At 45.6% G+C, this 24280-nt stretch overlaps 1 protein-coding gene across 3 annotated transcripts in view; it reads left to right on the top strand.

Annotated features, from left to right (window-relative positions):
• The first annotated feature begins 4136 nt into the window (after window positions 1–4136).
• Window positions 4137–24280, top strand: part of LOC142913371 (cordon-bleu protein-like 1) — a 43149-nt gene continuing 23005 nt past the window's right edge. For 2 of the 3 annotated variants that reach the window (XM_076060903.1, XM_076060901.1), the window contains exons 1-5: window positions 4137–4535; window positions 6806–6846; window positions 12558–12732; window positions 17832–18048; window positions 23132–23363. In XM_076060903.1, the coding sequence (XP_075917018.1) occupies window positions 12569–12732; window positions 17832–18048; window positions 23132–23363 (613 nt within the window). In that variant the 5' untranslated portion in view covers window positions 4137–4535; window positions 6806–6846; window positions 12558–12568. The remainder of the gene's footprint in view (window positions 4536–6805; window positions 6847–12557; window positions 12733–17831; window positions 18049–23131; window positions 23364–24280) is intronic. The other variant, XM_076060902.1, reaches the window with a different exon arrangement.

A 24280-nucleotide genomic window follows, 5' to 3' on the forward strand; every position in this document is an offset into this window, starting at 1 on the left:
CCCACAGACTTCAATGTTACAGGCTCCCACAGACTTCAATATTAAAGGCTCCCATAGACTTCAATGTTAAAGGTTCCCATAGACTTCAATGTTACAGGCTTCCATAGACTTCAATGTTAAAGGCTCCCACAGACTTCAATGTTAAAGGCTCCCACAGACTTCAATGTTAAAGGCTCCCATAGACTTCAATGTTAAAGGTTCCCATAGACATTGATTGGTCCACACCAATGACAATGCATCATATATGATCATAGTATGTTTTTTTTGCATTTTAACTGCAGGTATTGTGGTTAATGCAGACATGAATCCTTGCTAAAAAGGTTTCAGTTTTGTTGCCAGAAAAAAAAGAGGAAAAACCCTATTATTATATTTTGGTACTGGCAAAGGAGGTCTAATGATGAAACAAAACATCAATGAAGCAATCTGATCTCATCTTGAACGGCTACTGTTGGCCTGCAGCCCGCCAAGTAGCGCACTTGCGTAACGTATCTCGACAATAAAATGACTGGTCACTGTCGACTTCCAATGGAGCTTGGCTTGTTATTTTATTTTTTTACCTACGTGACTTTACCCAATAGAACCAAAGAGTATGGAGCTTGGCTCTTTAACTTATCAGCCGTTTTTTTCATTTGTGGGTGTGTCATTAACTTTGATCATTGATTCTTGTCAACACCACTGGGTACAAAGTTAATAAGTAACAATTTTTTTAAAACAAAAATTAAACAGAAAAAAACGCAACACACACACATTTCATTCCGAGATTTATAGAAATTTATAAAGTAACCTGTTGCGGAATTTGCCACTTGCTGGTTTTATCCACCATCAATTTATTATGAAAACCCTGTCTATATCTCAGATACAAATTCAGTGGAATGACAGTTCATTAGCTGATTTATATGAGAATAGGTTTTCCCATTTTTTTCTGGCAGCAAAACAGGTCACATTTAAAGCTGAACTTTGAGCTGAAATCCTTCAGAATGCGAGATGTTTTCATCTTCCATTATTTTCATATTTATTGTGTATATTGAGCATCACTTTGTGAGAAGCCAACCAATGTAAACTGGCCACCATCAGCAACGTGGAATTCCAGGCTACAGATACAGGGTGGTCCAAATGTCTCGCGTTCTCAATTGAATTCTCTAAAGCTTAATATTATAATGGGAGGCTTTATTTAAAACCCAACATTTAACATGCAAATGACAAATATGTTAGGGGTCAATTAATTTTGGGAGTCACAAGACATCAGGACCACTCTGCACAGCGCGAGTTCAGGATCTACAATGGGAATAGGGCGCCATCCAGCGTTGCTTCAACAGGGTCGCAGCGAGGGTTGGAGTTTAACAACAAGGAAAGATTTACATTATGAGACCTCCTTTGCCAGTAACAAGATATAGTAATAGGTTTTACCCAATCAAATTCAAGGACAGTGCATATTATTATCAGAGTTGTCGCTTTTGTTTGCATTTTGACTGCTTGTGTTGTGGTTATTGCAAACATGATGCCTTGAATAAAGGTGTCAGTTTTTGTGCCAATTAAAAGGGTAAAACCTATTACTATAACAAGGAAGGACATTTTCCCTCCCCTACCCCCCAAAGACTGGGTACAGTCTCTGAAGTTTAACCTGCAATTCCCACAGTATGAAATATTTCTTCATACATCATCCCACTGTACATCACCAATTAATCGTGGAGCGTTAATCCACAAACTGCACATCTTCTAAGACTCGACAAAGCAGGCTGTAACCAAAGTTGATTTGTGGGTCCATCGTTCTGAAGCGAATTTGACAGAATTACTGGTGCCGATTAGACACGGGGAAATTGACAAAAACAAACGCATTGATGCATCGCTCAAATTTTTTAATAAAATGAAAACATCGATTTTATACGAGCAGATTCAGAATAAAAAGATCAAAAACATTCAATGAACGATTTACAGGAGACAGCGAAGTGATTGTTCAGAAGTAAAGTTAATTATCGTAAAATAACGAATGATAAAATATCCAACCGTCTAATAATTAATCGGAAGGCTGTGGTTGCAGGGTCAACACAAACGGACATTACTTTTCAAGATATAAAGTTAAAAAACATTATAAATGCCTTTACGTTAAATAAAACACATTACAATGGCACAAGGCTGTTGTTGAAGGATCAACAATCAGCCGAAGTCGTAAGGTTCCCCATCCCTTCGTTACTGATCCGTGGCCAAGATAGGTTGCATGGATTAAATCCTGCAATCTCGCCTGGATAAAATAATAACAATGAATGATTGTGACTTGTCTGTGTACTGCTGTAATGTGAACTCTACTGTAATATTGTATTTGTACTGATGCGTTCTGATCTCAAAAATATTTTTTTTACAAAGTGAGCATTTAGGCGGTGCTCATCTCCCGTTTAAGAGCTCTGAGCCACGTGGTGGAAATTCGACGTTACTATGGCGGGGGCAAGTAAACACATAAAGGCAACCACTGTTGACTTCTCCTCCACAGTGTGTTACCTATTGTATCTACCCCCAACAGATGATGGGCTGATCCAGTCTAGGTTGTCTTCATAATTATGCCGGAAGATATAAATGCAATACTTTTCGAAGCACCGCACATTATTTTTGCATGTTGAATATTTACCACCACTGTAAATATGTAATTTTAATCAATGCATTGCTATAATGTTTTAATACAATCGTATTGTTATTAAGGTTCGGGTCAGGATTTTAGAGCAGGGTGTTTCAAATACATTGACCCGATTTGAAATCGCTACATCTCTGCAAACCACGAACTCTTCATAATAATCCACAATAAAGGTTTTCTGGGTTAGATGGTGTTATTTATAACTGTGTTGTAACCCTCCACCACCCGACACGGCCAATCAGCAAAAAAAAAGCGTCACGTTGAAAAAAGACAATTAGTTCACTACTTTAGCCCCACACCGGTGGTGGTTGAAGAGTGAATCCACAACATTTACAGTTTGATTAGTACTGTGACATTACGCTGGTAATTACATCCAGCGTCATCGGGCAATACCACTTGAAACGGCGGGGCATAGAGTTTAAAATGATAACCGCTAGAGAGAAGACTTCGCTTTGAGAGGCGTTTGGGACGAATTCAACTATCGTCTCGATGTTGGTGGAGGGCACATAGAGAATTTATAAAATGGTTAGTAAATCTTGATAACTCATTAAAGCGTTTGTAACTTCATTAGACCTCCTTTGCCAGTACCAAAATGTAACAATAGGGGTTTTCCCCTTTTTTCTGGCAACAAAACTGAAACCTTTTTAACAAGGATTCATGTCTACTGCATAACCACAATACCTGCAGTCAAAATGCAAACAAAAAACATACTATGATAATATATGTGGCATTGTCCTTGAAACTGATTGGTCCACACCAATGACAATGCATCATATATGATCATAGTATGTTTTTTGTTTGCATTTTGACCGCAGGTATTGTGGTTAATGCAGTAGACATGAATCCTTGTTAAAAAGGTTTCAGTTTTGTTGTCAGAAAAAAGGGGGAAGACCCCTACTGTTACGTTTGTAACTTGTTGTGTAATTGTAACGTGTTGTTGCCATCGTGAAATATACCGCTTTGAAATTGGGTCCACATTTTTTTAAACCACCCTGCATTAGCGTCTTACAAATTTACCCACGATAAGCCAATTTGGTTGACCCATCATTTGCGACGATATGCAGATCTCTTCTGGAAAGATAAATAAATTAAAGCAGATCTAACAGAGCCCAGTGAGCCTTACCCTGGTAAAATTAAACACGGCTTGAGTTTATGAAGCGCTTTGCTGCACTAATAAATCTGAATGTTTGTTTTAGTAACCACCCACCCCCACACACCGAGTTGGCTTCAAGTCTCAGCCGTAGTGGGCAGGGTCACACTAGGGACGAGGAGGGGGCGGTGCCGTAGTGGGCGGGGTCACACTAGGGACGAGGAGGGGGCGGTGCCGTAGTGGGCGGGGTCACACTAGGGACGAGGAGGGGGCGGTGCCGTAGTGGGCGGGGTCACACTAGGGACGAGGAGGGGGCGGTGCCGTAGTGGGCGGGGTCACACTAGGGACGAGGAGGGGGCGGTGCCGTAGTGTGACCCCGCCCACTACGGCACCGCCCCCTCCTCGTCCCTCCCCTCCCCCTCCTCCTGCCGCTCTCATCAACTCCACTTCGCTCTCTCTCTCACAGCTCCCATAATCTCTCTCTCCTTCTCTCTCCCCTTCTCTCGCTCATCCGCTCCGTGGGCCCCTTCGCGCACACGACGACGGGACTACGCAGCGGTGACGGGGCCCGTCTGAGACCGACCGTAACCGAGGTCCCGGCCACACTGCCGTCGAGTTCTGTTCACGCTCCCGCCCGCCCCGCCCGCCCGCCTCCCGGCTTCCAGGGAGGAGTGAGAGACGGCAAGCAGCCAGCAGCAGCAGCAGCCAGCAGCCTGTGGAGTTACAAGGTTTTGTCTGGAGACCCCGTTAAGACAAAATCCACGACTACAAACAACCACGTGACCAGCACCACCACCACCAGCACGTGATCACCAGCACGTGGTAATGGCTACCTTTTGTCGCACGCTGCTGCTGTTGTCGCTGTCTGTGTGAGCAGCAGCAGCACGTGGAGGAAGTGGGGTTGGTTGCAAGTGTGGAAGTGGAGAGAGACGGAGAAGTTTGTACTTGTTTTGTTCACGATATTAATTATAAATAGATGGTGATGCTGCTGCTTGCTTGCACAGCGTCACAAACTCTTGCGGTTCTGCGAGGTCGCATTCGTAAACAACAATAACAGTTTGTAAAGTTGTTGCGTGGTGTGAAGTAAACAAGTTTATGTCGTCCGTGATGATGGTGTGGTTGTTGTGGTTGTTGGTGGTGGGGTGTTCTGGGCTCCCTTATTTATGTTTAATGATTGTTGTTTGTGACAATCTTTGAAGCCGTAGCAGCTATACGTTGATGATGGTGTGGTTGTTGTTGGTGGTGGGGTGTTCTGGGCTCCCTTATTTATGTTTAATGATTGTTGTTTGTGACGATCTTTGAAGCCGTAGCAGCTATACGTTGATGGTGGTGTGGTTGTTGGTGGTGGTGGGGTGTTCTGGGCTCCCTTATTTATGTTTAATGATTGTTGTTGGTGATAATCTTTGAAGCCGTAGCAGCTATACGTTGATGATGGCGTGGTTGTTGTGGTTGTTGGTGGTGGGGTGTTCTGGGCTCCCTTATTTATGTTTAATGATTGTTGTTTGTGATAATCTTTGAAGCCGTAGCAGCTATACGTTGAACAAGTCGGATTGATGAGTAACTCTGATAACTTGGCACAAGTTACATTTTGATTTTTATGCTTTCGTGACTGCAGGGATTCTTATTCTTGGTTCTTTTTGGTAAAGTCACCACGTAGAAGGGAAACTATAAAATAATAAAAATATAACACAAAATTCTCACGACGTTTCGACTGCAACACAAGCAATCATCATCAGGTGTGAAAACCACAGCAAGAATATTTTGTTGTGGTTTTCACACCTGATGATGATTGCTTGTGTTGCAGTCGATATGTCGTGAGAATTGTATTATTTTATATTTGTATTATTTTATTGTTTCCCTTCTATGTGACTTTACCGAAAGAACCAAGAATAATAATTTTATTGTTTTATATTTTTATTATTTTATTGTTTTATATTTTTATTGTTTTATTGTTTCCCTTCTACGTGGTGACTTTACCGAACGAACCAAGAATATTTTAGCACAAGTTGTGGTGGTGAACGGGGCCTTTGGCGTTTGTGGTTTACGTGGCTGTGTTATTGTTTGATTTATTGTTCTGATATACAGCACCTCTAATGTATTTTTGCCGTAATTACAGTACTCTTATTCGTAGTTTAAAAGTAACGTGTATAGATTTTACAAGTTCTAAGTTACGAGTGAACGACTGTGTCTGATTTTTCGTGGCTAACGTGGCTGTGTTAATGAGCTCCACGTGGTTAATACACGTGGCCGATTTACGACTGCGGTCATTTATAAAGGTGTATTATAAGTGCTGTGTTTTACAGTATAAAGTACCACCACCACCGTGTGTGTGTACAGACGGTGGGAGCGGTTTAATAGGACGTGTGATAATATGCCTGACACATTTCTTTGCATTTTCTACATACGTGTAAAATCTATGACACTCAAGCGCATGTTTAAATAACTTGCTGAATACAAATACGGGCATGTTACATAACGCTTGAACAATGTAGTATTGAGATGCTGTGAATCACAATGGATGACGTAATTGTTATGGCGAGTGGCTTTTTAACAATCGATTCGGCAAAACAAAACTGAAACCTTTTAACAAGGATTCATGTTACTGCATTAACCACATACTATGATAATAAAAAAAACATACTATGATAATATATGATGCATTGTCCTTGAAACTGATTGGTCCACACCAAGGGATGGCTTTCTTGGTGTGGACCAATCAGTTTCAAGGACAATGCATCATATATGATCATAGTATGTGTTTTGTTTGCATTTTGACTGCAGGTATTGTGGTTAATGCAGTAACATGAATCCTTGTTAAAAGGTTTCAGTTTTGTTGCCAGAAAAAAGGGGAAAAAACACTATTATTATATTTTGGTACTGGCAAAGGAGGTCTAATGATGGAAAACGTTGATCCATCTGAGCAGTGTCCGCTCACTCTGGCTGACACGTGTGTACTCATTGTTGTATTGTGTCTGTGTGTGTGTGTCCGTGTGTGTGTCCGTGTGTGTGTGTCCGTGTGTGTGTGTCTGTGTGTGTATGTCTGTGTGTGTATCCGTGTGTGTGTCCGTGTGTGTCCGTGTGTGTGCAAGCAGGTTGTTGTTGTTGTTCCTCCCCCTTTGAAACTCCTGCCAAGGTGCTTACACATAGAATAACTTCAGTGTACACCGTACACAGCAGGTTGCAACATCCTTGTACAAACACACACACACTCACACACTTATATACACACTCACATACACTCATACACACTCATATACACACTCATATACACTCATATACACACTCACATACACACTGACATACACACACACATACACACTCATGTACACACTCACATACACATACACACTCACATACATACTCACATACACACACACATACACACTCACATACACACTCACATTCACACTCATACACACACATACACACTCACATACACACTCACATACACACTCACATTCACACTCATATACACACTCATATACACACACACATACACACTCACATACACACTTACATACACACTCACATTCACACTCATATACACACACACTCACATACACACTCACATACACACTCACATTCACACTCATATACACACTCATATACACACTCACATACACACTCACATACACACATATACATACACACATACACACTCACATACATACACACATACACACTCATATACACACTAATATACACACTCATATACACACATACACACTCACATACACACTCACATACACACTCACATACACACTCATATACACACTCATATACACATACACGCTCACATACACACTCACATACATACACACATACACACTCACATACACACTCATATACACACTCATATACATACACACACACTCACATACACACTCACATACATACACATACACACTCATATACACAACAACGACAAAGATCCCCCATATTACCTTAACAGACTGTATACACACATACACACTCACATACACACTCACATACACACACACTCACATACACACTCATATACATACTCACACACATACACACACTCACATACACACTCACATACACACTCACATACACACTCACATACACACTCATATACACACTCATATACACATACACGCTCACATACACACTCACATACACACTCATATACACACTCACATACACACATACACACTCACATACACACATACAACGACAACCGCCATTCGCCACTAAGTGGCGGTGACGTCACCACGACGCTTGTGCCAGGCTATGTGCACCCTGAGGCCACGTGAAGTGTCGAACGCCTGCTGGCAGGAGGTCACGGGGCAGACCCAGGTGCCACGGGTCGACTGACTGAGATGATTGGCTGATGCACCACCTGTGCCCCCTACTGTGCCAACCTGCTGTGCTTTAGCCACCCGGCGCTCCGCTCGCTGTTGTGAGCGTCGCTCCTCCGCCCTCCGTTGTTGTTGGAGGGCGACTGCCTCCAACTGCCCAGTAGCATCCTTCACGAGCCTCCTCCACAGAGGCCGATCTTGACACCGCTGGTACCAGTCATCGGCAAGTCCACTCAGCTCCACGTCCTCCTGTACCACATCACTCCATCTCTTCTCTAGCCCGTGCCGCGCCCGCCCAGCCCCCTCAATCCGGCCAAACAAAAGCTGTTTCGGCATGCGGTGGCTGGGCATGCGGGCTACATGACCCAGCCATCGCAGCCTTGCCTGCCGGAGGAGCTCACCGATGGGACCCTGCCCAGATCTTTCAAGGATTTGTGAGCTCCTCACACAATCCAGTCTGGTTAAACCCAGGATGGATCGTAGGCAGGCCAGCCTAAATGTTTCTAACCGGCGAAGATGTTACACCAGGGGGGTCCACGTCTCGCAAGCGTAGAGAAGGGAGGGAATGACCGTGGCCGAGAAGACCTGAAGCTTAGTGCGGAGCGACAGACCAGGTAGCTTCCACACAGCGTTACGCAACCGATGAAAAGATATTGCCGCTCGACTGATTCGGAGTGAGACCTCTGCTGTTAAACTGGAGCCAGTCATAAGCACACTGCCCAGGTATGGGAAACTCTCCACTCTCTCCACAACTGCCCCATCACCGATTGGGAGTTGTGGGGGTGGAGTGTCCGATGGTACAAAATACCCAGGCAGGTGCTTAGTTTTGGTGGGGCTGATGGTAAGGCCCCACCTCTTAGTGGCACGCTCCAGTCTCAGCAGCAGCGTCTCCAACTCCTCCTCTGACTGAGCAGCTATTACCAAATCATCAGCATACATAACGTGGTTGAGCAATAGGGAGCCATCCCTTGACCGCACCCGGGCATCGATTAGCCTCCCATTATATCTGTACCATATGGAGATTCCCCCGGTACAGCTATTGAAGGCTTCACGAACTACGTGGTCAAAATAGATGTTAAATAATGTGGGAGCCAGAGGACATCCCTGTCGCACCCCAAGATGTACAGGGAATGGCTCTGACTCCCGGCCACGTAGTTTTACCCGGGCCCGCTCACCATCATGAAGGTCCTTAATGATCGTGAGCAGAGGGTCAGGTACTCCAAAAGCACGAAGAACGACCCAGAGCCCAGGCCTACTGATGGTATCATAGGCCTTGACCAGGTCAATAAAGCAGAGATGTAGGTCTTGTTGGAATTCCCTACACCTCTGCTGTAGCAGACAGACAGAAAATATGGCATCTGTGCAGGACCGCCCTTTCCTGAAACCGCATTGGGGCTCCGCAAGCCTCTCCTCAGCGTGCCTGGCAAGGCGATGCTGAATAATCCTTGCCAGGACCTTTCCCGGCACACTGAGGAGTGAGATGCCCCTGTAGTTGTTACAGTCTGTGCGGTCCCCCTTCTTCTTAAAAAGGGGGACCACCAGGGCATCCTTCCAATCCTGCGGAACCCGTCCAGTGGTCCAGACTGTTGTTATGATGTCATATAGGGCAGTCTGTGCACAAACGCCACCCTCCCTCAGCATTTCGCTTGGGAGATCATCTCTGCCCGCTGCCTTTCCTGGTCTCAGACTCTGGATCGCCTTCAATACTTCCTCAGCAGATGGCACCTCAGCCAGCCACTCACAGGGGGTGACTTCATCCAATATTTGAGGCACCGCAGCCTCAGCAGGGTCATCCTCACTTTGTGCCACGATGTTTTCCTGGCTGAGGGATTTTCCCTCCCCCAGGACCTCACAGAAATTCTCAGCAAATCTGCGAACCTGTTCCTGGGGGTCGGAAATTGGATCACCGTTTTTTCCCCTAATGATGGTAATAGGTGTGGCGCTGCAGGTTACTTTTTTGATGGAGTTAAATAGAGATTTGTGATCACGGGCCACTGAGGCAGACTCCATCTCCTCAGCAACCCGCGACCACCACCCATCCTTGCAGCGCCTCACGGCTCTCCGAACCTCCGAGCGAAGGCTGCGGTAAGCCTCCTCATTCTCTGACGTGGGATTCTGTAGCCGATGACAGTGGGCCTGTCGCTTTTTCTCAACCATCCTGAACAACTCCTCTGTCATCCAGGGTGTCTGGGGAGGTCTGGACCACGTACCCAGAGCAGCCATTGCAGCTGCATGAGTCACAGTCCTAAACCTCGCCCATTTACCCTCGACATCAGGAGGAGTCGGGGACGATGCCAATCCCAGCCGCAAGCGATGATGAAATTCTCGCTTGCAACTTTCATCAGATAACTGAGACCAGGCCACTTTAGGTTGGAATGGGGTCCTGGGTGTACACCCACCACCGGAGTGGAAGAATGGCAGGCGCATCTTACAGATGACTAGTCGATGGTCAGAGGGCAGATCAGCTCCACGGTAGGTCCTGGTGTCAAGAACATGGGCTCGCATTCGCTGGTCCGTCACTATGTAGTCCAGCAGATGTTCTTGCTTGGACCCGGCATGCATCCATGATGTTGTGTGGATGCGCCGATGCCGGAACAGCGTGTTGGTAATTACAAGCCCATGGGCTGCACAAAAATCTAGCAGCCTCCTACCGTTGTTATTGAGCTGATCTGGCCCATGCCCTCCAATCACTCCAGACCAGGTGCCAGTATCATGACCAACTCGGGCATTGAAGTCACCCAACATGATGACTCTATCCCGAGGGGCCACTTTAGCCAGCACCTGTGACAGGAGGTCATAGAAGGCATCTGGCTCATCGGCTTTGCCTGCATCCCTCCACGGATGTTCATCTTCGTTGGGGGCATAAGTAACCACGACCACCATTCCTCGCCTCCGGTTGATGGGAAGGCGAGCGCAAAGTAGCCTGGGGCTTACAGCTTCCCACACCTCACCGCCACGCTCCCACGCCCCCTTCATTCTTTTGTTCAAAAGAAGACCCACACCCTGTTGTTTGGCAGTCTGCTGCCCCGAGTAGAGGACTGTCCACCCCTCATGGTGGCAGGAGCCAGAGCCGGTCCACCGGACCTCCTGAATGCCGCATAGATCCAGGCGGTACCGGTCCAGCTCCCGACAGAGGAGTGGCAGCCTCTCCTCTGCAGTGAGCGTTCGAACATTCCACGTGGCCACCCGTAGTGGCTTTTCGTTGTTTCTGGAGTAGCCCCGAGGGTAGGTATTCAATCTCCTGGCTCCGCCAATTGGGGTTTGGCCAGGAGACGTCATAGACGCCTGGCCCCCCGGGGCCTCCGGCACAAGCTTAGTTGTTACATATTTCAGTTTAATTCGTGGTTTCGTGGTAATTAATTGAAGGTGGAGGGGTTACCAGCCCCTCGCACCCGTCCAGAGCCCCCGTTTAGCCCCTGTGGTGGACACATATGCCATGAGGGGAGGAGCCAATCAAAATTGGATCTCCCCCCACAGCGCTGTCCACGACAGAGTTGCCCGTCCGGCACCGCGAGGAGGTAGGGGGTTGTTTTGCCGGACACACACATACATACACACACATACACACACTCACACTCTTACTGCATTACGCCAAGAATGCAGTAAGTGGTCAGATCGTAAACATTCGGGATAATTATTCACCCAAACAAAAATTATATCGTACGTACTGATCACACCCCTAAACTCACTTAAGTCATGTACTAAGGTGTGTCTTGATAATGTTAACTGGTTACTTGACGGAGTGACCACACCCCCCCCCCCCCACCATACTGATAGATGATTTAAAAAAAAATGAACGGATCAATGAATGACTCATCACGTGCTAATCACTCATCAACATCCTGTTGTCAAGAGTGATTTAATATCACTTCTCTGTGTAGTAATTTCATGGCGGTACAGGGCTTGCACAGTCAGTGCAAGATGTATTCAAAGAGCACTGCCCAATTTTAAGTGAACGTGAAATTGCATGCAACAAAGTAGCAAACGTGTTACGTTGAACTGGCAATTGCATTTACGTAGATATTGCGTTTTACATAAGCATCACATGGAGCTACTGTGTTTGTAATATAATGGTTCCATCTGCTTCGTTTTTATGAAATGTTTTATTTATTTAAAGCATCATGATCATCCATTACTGCTGCTAACCACTAAATGAATACATTAATTTCCTTTCAATTTGTGAATATAGGTGCACGTGGCCATGCGAGATCTGAAAGTGATGTGTGTAAGGGCGGTCACACGCCTATCACTTGATTAATTGCAGTTTTAAGTCAGGGTTGAATGTTGACGCATTGATCCCCATTGCCTTGTGATCTCTTAAGTGGCCGATCATTCGTTGTTCCTAACAAAACGCCAGTCCACCGACGTTGGAGAATGAGTGGCTTCGCCTTGACCTAACGAATGTACCTGCATCAACGCTGACTGCACACCCAACCCCCCTTGTTGATGTAACAATATAAATCCTTAAAACGGCCTAGCAGCGCAACGTCCCACTGCTCTTTATTTTGTTGTCGTTCCGCAGCAGCCCGGAAGATGAAGCCCCGTGCGCCGGTACCACCGCTGATGCGGTCCCAGTCCCAGACTGGGACCCCCAGCTTAGACCCACCGGACGGTGGCGACGGCCCCCCAGTGGACAATGTGGAGCTCAACGTCATCCTGCCGGGCGGGGTGCACCACGTGGCCCGAGTCGACGGGAGGTGCCTGTCGTGCACTTGGATTATTTACACAAAGATAAACAGACAAAGATCCCCCGTGTAGCCTGTAACAGAGTTGTAGGGGCAAGTGCTGTTAGCGAGCACACACAAAGACAAAGATCCCCCACCGTGTAGCCTGTAACAGACTGTAGGGGCAAGTGCTGTTAGCGAGCACACACAAAGACAAAGATCCCCCGTGTAGCCTGTGACAGGCTTTAGGGGCAAGTGCTGTTAGCGAGCAGCACACAAAGACAAAGATCCCCCGTGTAGCCTGTAACAGACTGTAGGGGCAAGTGCTGTTAGCGAGCAGCACACAAAGACAAAGATCCCCCGTGTAGCCTTAACAGACTGTTGGGCAAGTGCTGTTAGTGAGCACTTATGAAGGCCGGAACGGTACACGAGGGGGTGGGTGGCCAGCACCACGCCCGACCGCCTTTGTCTCCCCAGTGGCAATGTTTTTATCCACCGCACCAGGTACTCATTTGAGGCTGAGTCGACCTAGGGGAGGCCCGGGACCCGTTCAGATAATTGTCACCGGTGTTGGCCGTGAGCGGGAATCAAACCCGGGTCGCCAGGTTCATAGCGCAGCGTAGCGCTAACCGCTACACACACACGCACACTCATTCCATTCCTGCGGGGATCAAGCGATGGATGGGTAAGCATTTTATGGCCGCCCAAGTTTGGCACAGGCGTAATGGGTTCCGTAGACACACCTTCGTATAGACAACTCCTTTATTACAACACAGCGCTCCCCGACAGTCCTGATGGGCTGCTACAGCCCTAGGGACACGGCCTACTCCCGGCGTGCCGTGACGCTGGCAACGCTCTCGGCTCCTCCGCTGTGATCACCCTAAGGGGGGGCTGACCCCTGACCCCGACCCAGAGTCTACACTCTGGCTTCCTCTGACCTCGCCCTTATAAGGGCGTAGGGCCGGGGAGTCCCAGAGTCCCACCACTGGCCCCAGAGTCCTACCACAGGCCCAGAGTCCCACCAGCGGCCCCAGAGTCCCACCACTGACCTCAGAGTCCCACCACTGGCCCAGAGTCCCACCACTGGCCCCAGAGTCCAACCACTGGCCCCAGAGTCCCACCAGCGGCCCCAGAGTCCCACCACTGGCCCAGAGTCCCACCACTGGCCTCAGAGTCCACCACTGGCCCAGAGTCCCACCACTAGCCCCAGAGTCCCACCACCGGCCCAGAGTCCCACCACTGGCCCAGAGTCCCACCACTGGCCCCAGAGTCCCACCACTGGCCCAGAGTCCCACTACCAGTGCCCCAGAGTCCCACCACCACCGGCCCAGAGTCCCACCACTGGCCCAGAGTCCCACCACCACTGGCCCAGAGTCCCACCACCGGCCCCAGAGTCCCACCACCGGCCCAAAGTCCCACCACTGGCCCAGAGTCCCACCACCGGCCCAAAGTCCCACCACCGGCCCCAGAGTCCCACCACCGGCCCAGAGTCCCACCACTGGCCCAGAGTCCCACCACTGGCCCAGAGTCCCACCACTGGCCCAGAGTCCCACCACTGGCCCCAGAGTCCCACCACCGGCCCAGAGTCCCACCACTGGCCCCAGAGTCCCACCAGCGGCCCAGAGTCCCACCACCGGCCCAGAGTCCCACCACCGGCCCAGAGTCCACCACCGGCCCAGAGTCCCACCACCGGCCCAGAGTCTCACCACCGGCCCGCACGGCGTCCCCGGGGCCCTTGCAAGGGGCCCCAGGGTCCTGTCTGGCTGCTACCGGTCTTCGGCTTCGGTCTTCAACTGGTCCCAGATCGGCTGGGGGAGGTCCCCTTTGATGCCCCTTGCCCAGTGAGGGGCTCAGCTGTCTGGGATCCTAGAAGCCCCGTAGCCCTTCACCCCGACGGTACGAGGTACCGTAGTACCATCTGTGGTGTTACACTACGTGGTACCGTAGTACCATCTGTGGTGTTACACTACGTGGTACCGTAGTACCATCTGTGGTGTTACACTGCGTGGGACCGTAGTACCATCTGTGGTGTTACACTACTTGGTACCGTAGTACCATCTGTGGTGTTACACTACGTGGTACCGTAGTACTATCTGTGGTGTTACACTACGAGGTACCATCTGTGGTGTTACACTACGTAGTACCATCTGTGATGTTACACTACGAGGTACCCTAGTACCATCTGTGGTGTTACACTATGTGGTACCGTAGTACCATCTGTGGTGTTACACTACGAGGTACCGTAGTACCATCTGTGGTGTTACACTACGAGGTACCATCTGTGGTGTTACACTACGTGGTACCGTATTACCATCTGTGGTGTTACACCACGTAGTACCATCTGTGGTGTTACACTACGTAGTACCATCTGTGGTGTTACACTACGTAGTACCATCTGTGGTATTACACTACGTAGTACCATCTGTGGTGTTACACTAGTAGTACTATCTGTGGTGTTACACTAGTAGTACTATCTGTGGTGTTACACTAGTAGTACTATCTGTGGTGTTACACTAGTAGTACTATCTGTGGTGTTACACTACGTAGTACCATCTGTGGTGTTACACTAGTAGTACCACCTGTGGTGTTACACTACGTAGTACCATCTGTGGTGTTACACTACGTAGTACCATCTGTGGTGTTACACTAGTAGTACTATCTGTGGTGTTACACTAGTAGTACCATCTGTGGTGTTACACTACGTAGTACCATCTGTGGTGTTACACTACGTAGTACCATATGTGGTGTTACACTACGTAGTACCATCTGTGGTGTTACACTACGTGGTACCGTAGTACCATCTGTGGTGCTACACAAGCATTGAAATGTCAATTTGGAAAGGCGTGAGAGTGGAGTTTAATGAGAGTAGTGAGTGGAGTTTAATGAGAGTGGTGAGTGGAGTTTAATGAGAGTGGTGAGTGGAGTTTAATGAGAGTGGTGAGTGGAGTTTAATAAGAGTGGTGAGTGGAGTTTAATAAGAGTAGTGAGTGGAGTTTAATAAGAGTGGTGAGTGGAGTTTAATAAGAGTGGTGAGTGGAGTTTAATAAGAGTGGTGAGTGGAGTTTAATAAGAGTGGTGAGTGGAGTTTAATAAGAGTGGTGAGTGGAGTTTAATAAGAGTAGTGAGTGGAGTTTAATAAGAGTGGTGAGTGGAGTTTAATAAGAGTGGTGAGTGGAGTTTAATAAGAGTGGTGAGTGGAGTTTAATAAGAGTGGTGAGTGGAGTTTAATGAGAGTGGTGAGTGGAGTTTAATAAGAGTGGTGAGTGGAGTTTAATAAGAGTGGTGAGTGGAGTTTAATAAGAGTGGTGAGTGGAGTTTAATGAGAGTGGTGAGTGGAGTTTAATAAGAGTGGTGAGTGGAGTTTAATAAGAGTGGTGAGTGGAGTTTAATAAGAGTGGTGAGTGGAGTTTAATAAGAGTGGTGAGTGGAGTTTAATAAGAGTGGTGAGTGGAGTTTAATAAGAGTGGTGAGTGGAGTTTAATAAGAGTGGTGAGTGGAGTTTAATGAGATTGGTGTGTGGAGTTTAATGAGAGTGGTGAGTGGAGTTTAATAAGAGTGGTGAGTGGAGTTTAATAAGAGTGGTGAGTGGAGTTTAATAAGAGTGGTGAGTGGAGTTTAATAAGAGTGGTGAGTGTAGTTTAATAAGAGTGGTGAGTGGAGTTTAATAAGAGTGGTGAGTGGAGTTTAATGAGAGTGGTGAGTGGAGTTTAATGAGAGTGGTGAGTGGAGTTTAATAAGAGTGGTGAGTGGAGTTTAATAAGAGTGGTGAGTGGAGTTTAATAAGAGTGGTGAGTGGAGTTTAATAAGAGTGGTGAGTGGAGTTTAATAAGAGTGGTGAGTGGAGTTTAATAAGAGTGGTGAGTGGAGTTTAATAAGAGTGGTGAGTGGAGTTTAATGAGAGTGGTGTGTGGAGTTTAATGAGAGTGGTGAGTGGAGTTTAATAAGAGTGGTGAGTGGAGTTTAATAAGAGTGGTGAGTGGAGTTTAATAAGAGTGGTGAGTGGAGTTTAATAAGAGTGGTGAGTGTAGTTTAATAAGAGTGGTGAGTGGAGTTTAATAAGAGTGGTGAGTGGAGTTTAATGAGAGTGGTGAGTGGAGTTTAATGAGAGTGGTGAGTGGAGTTTAATAAGAGTGGTGAGTGGAGTTTAATAAGAGTGGTGAGTGGAGTTTAATAAGAGTGGTGAGTGGAGTTTAATAAGAGTGGTGAGTGGAGTTTAATGAGAGTGGTGAGTGGAGTTTAATAAGAGTGGTGAGTGGAGTTTAATAAGAGTGGTGAGTGGAGTTTAATAAGAGTGGTGAGTGGAGTTTAATAAGAGTGGTGAGTGTAGTTTAATAAGAGTGGTGAGTGGAGTTTAATAAGAGTGGTGAGTGGAGCTTAATAAGAGTGGTGAGTGGAGTTTAATAAGAGTGGTGAGTGGAGTTTAATAAGAGTGGTGAGTGGAGTTTAATGAGAGTGGTTTTAAATGCATTAAAATAAATGTGTTATTTTCACGAAGCATAAATCTTCATGGCCGCGAGGTCAAATTGCCCTCTTTGCAAGCAATTTTATAATGAGCTATTTCCAGTTGTCTGTAATGTGGTCATCTTTTGGGTGATTGCATCTGCCGGTGTGTTATTTTTTTTGGGATTTGTTAAATGCGCAAATAATCGCTATGGATATAATAAACACGCCATTTTATTTCTTGGAAAACATTTACGGTCATTTTGAATACAACATTAAAAGTATATTTTGTATCCATGCAACACGTTTTAACTTGTTAAGCCGTGTTTGAAATCCATGAGTGTGAACAAGACGTATGATTGATCCCCCTCCTTGTAATACGTTAGGATGGTGAGTGTTTTGAAGATGCATTGTGTACAATTTTTTACTTACATTCCATACTCATTGCTACGGCCCCGTAAACAGTAATTTAAATTACACTCCACACATCGAATGTAAACATGACACAAACGCATCCGCGAGCGTTCATAGCCATGCTGTAAGAATATCACGCTGCATCTTTTGAACAATTTTCTGGTTTCTAAATTACGAGTCGGGCCTCAGTCGGGAACAACAAATGTCCTTACGCACGACTCACACTTTGACGTTGACTTGGAGCTGCTGCTGCTGCCCACGTGTTGCTGTGTGAGCAGCAGGACGGTGACGGACCTCCTGGTTGAACTCTGCGGTCCCTACCGGTTGAGCCCTGACGGCCACACCCTGGAGCTGCTATCGAGGGACGATGCATCGCCTCTACAGTACGGGCCCAGCACACCGCTGGGGGCCCTCGGTGCTGGGACGGCCCTCCTCAAACCTCGGCCCGCCGGCGATGACCGACTGGAGAAGCCGATGCAGCCCGTTGTCCCGGAGGTAAAGCGTTGATTCGCTGACGCGGCCTCGTCGTAGGTAAGACTTTGACAGTCGAAACACGCTGGAACCTGCGTAGAGATCTTGGAGTGACGGCCTTCCTCCTAAAAAGCCTCGGCCCGCCACTGATGACCGACTCAGGAAGCCGATGCAGCCCGTTGTCCCGGAGGTAAAGCGTTGATTCGCTGACGCGGCCTCGTCGTAGACAAGACTTTGTACAGTCGAAACACGCTGAAACCTGCGTAGAGATCTCGGAGTGACAAAGCTGATTAGAAAAATGGACGTGTAAGCAAAGTGGCCCGGTTCATGCGTACATGCAAATAACTATTATTAGATGAATTATAAGAGTTTGAAACTACACTTTGAGCTAGGTGTGGCTATGGGTGTGTGTTAACACAGCATGTGTGTACATTGTCAGTACACAATTTTAGTTAAATTCTCCTTAAGTACATTTTAGACGTCATTGCCTCAATTGGTTAGCTTCTGCATTAGGCGTCTTTCACACATTTCCTCGGCCGTGTCGTGCTTGTTGACACTTTGTAGAAAGTCTCACGTGTTGTTACAGGTAAAAGGATTTTGTACAGTTTTGTATTAGGGTCCATCTGTGGATTACCATGTTATATACATGGCTCTCCGATTTGACCTTTGTGATAATGTGCCGGATTCATTTCTGAACCTTGCACGCATGCTGCCGACTACACCGTCACGCGATGAGTTATCATCGGGAAACCTTGACCCCTTCGGGTCAAATCTACTTATGAATGGAAATATTTGTGAGACTGGATTTGGTTGGATTTTGGTATCTTGACTAATGAAACATGATGAAATGCCATTATCACATCATGCCTCACTGGATGCACCGGTTGGTGTTACCCGCCAGTTTACAACTTGCAATTTATCAATCTTTGAAATAGCGTGATCAACCGGACTACGCGTTGATTGTGTTTTGACCGACCGACTGTGTTGCTTTATATGGTTTCCAAATGTTGCTAAACCCTGTTTGTCTGGTATGCTTCTCTCTCTGTGTCCCCTGTTGTATCTGTGTTAGTTCCCCCCTACTTGGGTATCTGTGTATACATCTGAGGTTGTGTCTCCCCTCTCTCTCGTAAACTTAGCTCTTCTGTACCTGATGATGGCTGCTTGTGTTGCAACCGAAACGTCGTACGCTATTATGTTATTTTATTATTTATTATTTATACGTGACTTTACTGATAAAAAAACAAAGAGTAACTACATTTTGCTTTGGCTCAGTTCGCCTGCAGATCATGTTTTTACCAGGCTATACTTAGCATTCATCCAGTAGAAAATTTATACTGAATGATGATGCGGATGATGATGATAATACTTATCCATGGGTGGAATATGCTATGCAAACATTCTTATTTTAAAAATGTTTACTTTTAAGCATCTTGTATAAACATTGCAACCTAATTAATTTTAAAGGAAAATATTTCCCTCTCGTCACTTCACCGGCTGTGATTATATTTATCACTTGCATTCAGTGAAAAGGATGGATTGCTTTTAGATCAAAGTATTTACGCGCCATACTTGGCTTTATTGAGAAGATAGAGTTGGACCGTTCCGTTCTTCTGTGCAAAGTTGAAGTCTGCTTCGAAAAGCGTACGATGCTTTTTGTTGTTAAATCTTTTAAATTTGACTGCCTCGTTACTTGGTAGTAATGAGGAAGTCAAATTTCCTCTTGGAAATATGTGAATGGTTGGAGTAAGATTTCAATTGGTAAAAGGAGACCGGCAGTCTTATGAATAATACGAAGGGCTAAGATGCAGCCACTTTGTGTGACTATTTGAGTAGGACTGTGGTGGTCAGGCAGAGTTGGAGTTGGTCAGTTTAACACGTAGCAGGCTTTCGCGATCAATATCCATCATAGAGGTTTTTGGGTTAGACCGCGTATAAATATATAAATGTTGTGTCGTGAAAACCCGCCACCACCCGACACAGCCAACTAGTAAGGGCTGTCGCGTAAACAGAACGTGGACGATTCGTCACTAGTACAGCACTCGTGTGTAGTGTATAGTGTAGTGTATAGTAGTGTATAGTGTAGTGTATAGTAGTGTATAGTGTAGTGTATAGCAGTGTATAGTGTAGTGTATAGTGTAGTGTAGTGTGTAGTGTATAGTGTAGTGTATAGTAGTGTATAGTGTAGTGTCTAGTAGTGTATAGTGTAGTGTATAGTAGTGTAGTGTATAGTGTAGTGTATAGTGTAGTGTACTAGTACAGCACACCGGTGTGTTGGGGAGCCAAGCCACAACATTTACAATCTGAGTACGACGTTTTGCCAGTAATTACAACCAGCTTCATCAGGCGACATCCAGATTTGTGGAGAAGTCTTCCTGTCTCGTTCCTTACATAGAGGCATAGATGCGTTTACTTTTGATTTATAGCCAGGTCAGCCTATACTGTCATAGTTTTATGCAACTGTTTCCATATTTCCTACTTTATTGACACCAACACAAGTACAATTAAATTACAATAATGAAATGCTCTTAAACAGAGATATGGATAGATATTGGTAATTAGAGACATGTGTTTTCCATGATATCCAAATCTATTACGTATTTCCAATTCTACTCTGCATTGTTTAGTCTGAAATGTAATTTAAGCATGCTTAGCAACTGCAGGTGCTTTAATCCTGGGGATCAGTGAACAAGGCCTTGATCTTCTCTCCTGTGGTGGCTTTGCATTGTACACCAGGATCAGGGGCTAGTTTAGAATGTTTAGCGAGTATGTAAATGTTGTGAAAGCCCAATTGTACCAGAGGCCATGGTACATTAGTTGATATTCTACCAAATGACAAAACGTCTTAGATTTTATCTTGTGATGGTTGTTTATTGTATACTAGACACAGAGGCATATAGCTGGATACAGACCGATAACCTTTGGTGCATTTATTTTCATCTTACAAGTTTAACACGTAGGCTTTCGCGACCAATATCATTCATAATAAAGGCTTTTGGGTTGGATCGCGTTATTTATAAACGTGTCGTAACCCTTATTGTTAAATTAAATATATTGCAACTACAATTCCTTATAGGGGAAACTACTAGTAATTAATAACAATTGAATAATTACCAATCTATTATATAATTACAATACCCTCCCCCTATCCACCTCTAATCGCTGCGCCTGATATGAGTTAAATGATGACGTCACCCTACTGCTGCTCTATTTAAGACCGGGAGCAAGCGGAGAGGGCTTCACCATTCTGGCGAATTGCCCGATGATGCTGGATCTAATCACCAGCGAAACGTCGTATTCACAATGTTGTAAATTATGTTGTGGATTCACTCTTCTACGCGCAAATGGGCTAAAGTAGTGAACTAATTGTCTTTTACTCTTTGGTTCTATTCGGTAAAGTCACCACGTAGGTAAAAAAATAAAACAATAAAATTCTCACGACGTTTCGGCCACAACACAAGCGGCCTTCATCAGGTGAAGGGACCAGCCTGTCTCGAGGACAGCGCTGGAGTGAAACACAGCCACGCTCAGACTACGACCTTTAAGTTTGGCTGTGTTTCACTCCAGCGCTGTCCTCTAGACAGGCTGGTCCCTTCACCTGATGAAGGCTGCTTGTGTTGTGGCCGAAACGTCGTGATTTTTCTTGTTTTATTTTTTTTACCTACTACGTGACTTTACCGAATAGAACCAAAGAGTATGGATCCTTGCAGTCACGAAAGCTTCAAATCTAGAATATTTTGTCTTTTGTGAACGTGACACATGTTTACTGCTTTGGCCATGTTGGGTGGTGGAGGGTTTTACGACACATTTATAAATAACGCGATCTCACCCAAAAACCTTTATCGTGAATCATACAAGTTACACGATGAATTTGCTTAGTTAGAGGCTCTCCCCAGGGGTACAAATGCATGCATCCTGTCATCCAGGATATATGGAATATTACACAGCATCATTTGTTAAGCAGGTTATATACTGGTGATGTGATCCAGAAATTCGAAACCAGCTTACTTTCTGAAATCATGCTTTGTCTGCACTGCTGGAAAATATTGGTCTGGAAGGTCCATAGGCAGAATGGATGAAACATCATTACAAAAAGGTTTTTGTTGGGACTGAGCATGAGCCCAGTACAGAGTCACAGTACAAGGGGGGGAACAGAAAGACAAAACATAATTTTACAGTCTGTGTATTATGTATTCATTACCCATGATCCTCCACCACAAACTTGAGTTTGTGTATAGTTTTTCTGTTTTCTGCTGCTAAATCCACCATAGCTTTAATGGTGCTGCTGTTCTCAACAGCTGGAAACAGCATTTGTTTAAAAGGGCAATCCACAAGGTCGAAACTGGTGCAGAGTTTTCCTGCAAAGGCAGAGGCCCCATTGGCTGAGAGACAAATACAATAACATTGCTATTTGTGTGAAGAGGTGGGCTTCCTGTCCCATTGAACCTCCACTACAGCACATCGTGAGGTTTTATACTGTAATTCAGACCAAGTGTAACCCAGTTTTAGTCCCCCTTAATCCACAGCCTAGCCCAGTATTTCATTTTTAAATTGAGAAATTTGATGAACGTTGACAGCTGGATCCTAAGAGGGTAAACGAAGAGGGGATTTGTTAACGACAGCGTTCAATTCGTCGATCCTCTACTTAAATCTCTTAATTCTAGATTTGAAGCTTTCGTGACTGCAAGGATCCATACTCTTTGGTTCTATTGGGTAAAGTCACGTAGGTAAAAAATAAAATAACAAAAATCACGACGTTTCGGCCACAACACAAGCGGCCTTCATCAGGTGAAGGGACCGTGCTGTCATGAGGACAGCGTTGGAGTGAAAACAGCCAAGCTCAGGTCATGGCCCATGCACCTCCTACGTACATCGTGCTCATGTTTATACTAATTCCTTTGTCAAAGCGTTTTGCTTCCTCCCACACAGCTTAAAGGACGCGACCTGGGCTTGGCTGTTTTCACTCCAACGCTGTCCTCGTGACAGCACGGTCCCTTCATCTGATGAAGGCCACTTGTGTTGTTGTGGCTGAAACGTCGTGATTTTTTTTACCTACGTGACTTTACCGAATAGAAGCAAAGAGTATTACATCACTTAATTTGTTTTTCAGCAAACGGTGCGGCTGACGGTGAACTACTCGCGAGCACGTAAGAAGACCGTAGTTCTGGCGAGCCCGCGCGTGGCCCTGCAAGCGCTGCTGCCCGACATCTGCAACAAGTGCGAGCTTGACGTCCACCACACGGCGCTGTTCGGGGACGCCAGCGAGACGGAGCTGCTCGATACGTCGTGCTCGCTGTCCGAGCTCGGCGTCAAGGAGGTGTACGCCGTCGACAGGAGCAGAGGTTTTGTTTTAACGTTACTTTTGAGCTGATGGAAAAGAACAAAAAATTCGTTTCGATTTGAAGCTTTCGTGACTGCAAGGATTCATCCTTCTTTGGTTCTTTTGGTAAAGTCACCGCCACGTAGAATGAGAATAAAATAATAAATTAATAAAATTAAATAACACAATAAAATTCTCACGACGTTTCGGCCACAACACAAGCGGCCTTCATCAGGTGAAGGGACGAGACTGTCTGGAGGACAGCGCTGGAGCCGCTTGTGTTGTGGCCGAAACGTCGTGAGAATTTTATTTTGTTATTTTATTTGATCAATTTATTATTTTATTCTCATTCTACGTGGTGGTGACTTTACCGAAAGAACCAAAGAATAAAAAATTCGTTTTATCATGGCGGTCCTTTATAAGGCTGGCTTAAAGCCTACCTTCCCTGCAGTTTCTTTTAGACTTGTCAATAGAACCTCCTGGTTATTGACTAGAATTCATCTTCTTTGGTTCTTTCGGTAAAGTCACCACGTAGAATGAGAATAAAATAATAAATTAATAAAATAAAATAACACAATAAAGGTCAGACGACAGGTCTGTTCCTTTCACCTGAAGAGGGCCACTTGTGTTGTGGCCGAAACGTCGTAAGAATTTTATTGTGTTTTATTAATTGATTATTTTATTCTCATTCTACGTGGTGGCTTTACCGAAAGAACCAAAGAAGATGCATCCTTGCAGTCACGAAAGCTTTAAATCGAAATTTGACCTAGAATTGTTTATTTTATCGGTATGACTTTTAAGATAACAATTTGTTTTAGACGTCTGTATATATGTGTGTATGTGTTCATGTGCGACTATATTTTGTACATTACAGGCCTATATATAACGCGTAAAATGTTTCTTATATCATCATGCAATACATTTTTTTTTACATTTCAT

Source organism: Petromyzon marinus, unplaced genomic scaffold (genome assembly GCF_048934315.1).
Source record: "Petromyzon marinus isolate PM22_M1 ecotype Great Lakes invasive population unplaced genomic scaffold, UKy_Petmar_22M1.pri1.0 PM_G_Scaffold_25, whole genome shotgun sequence".
In the NCBI taxonomy this organism is placed as follows: Eukaryota; Metazoa; Chordata; class Hyperoartia; order Petromyzontiformes; family Petromyzontidae; genus Petromyzon; species Petromyzon marinus.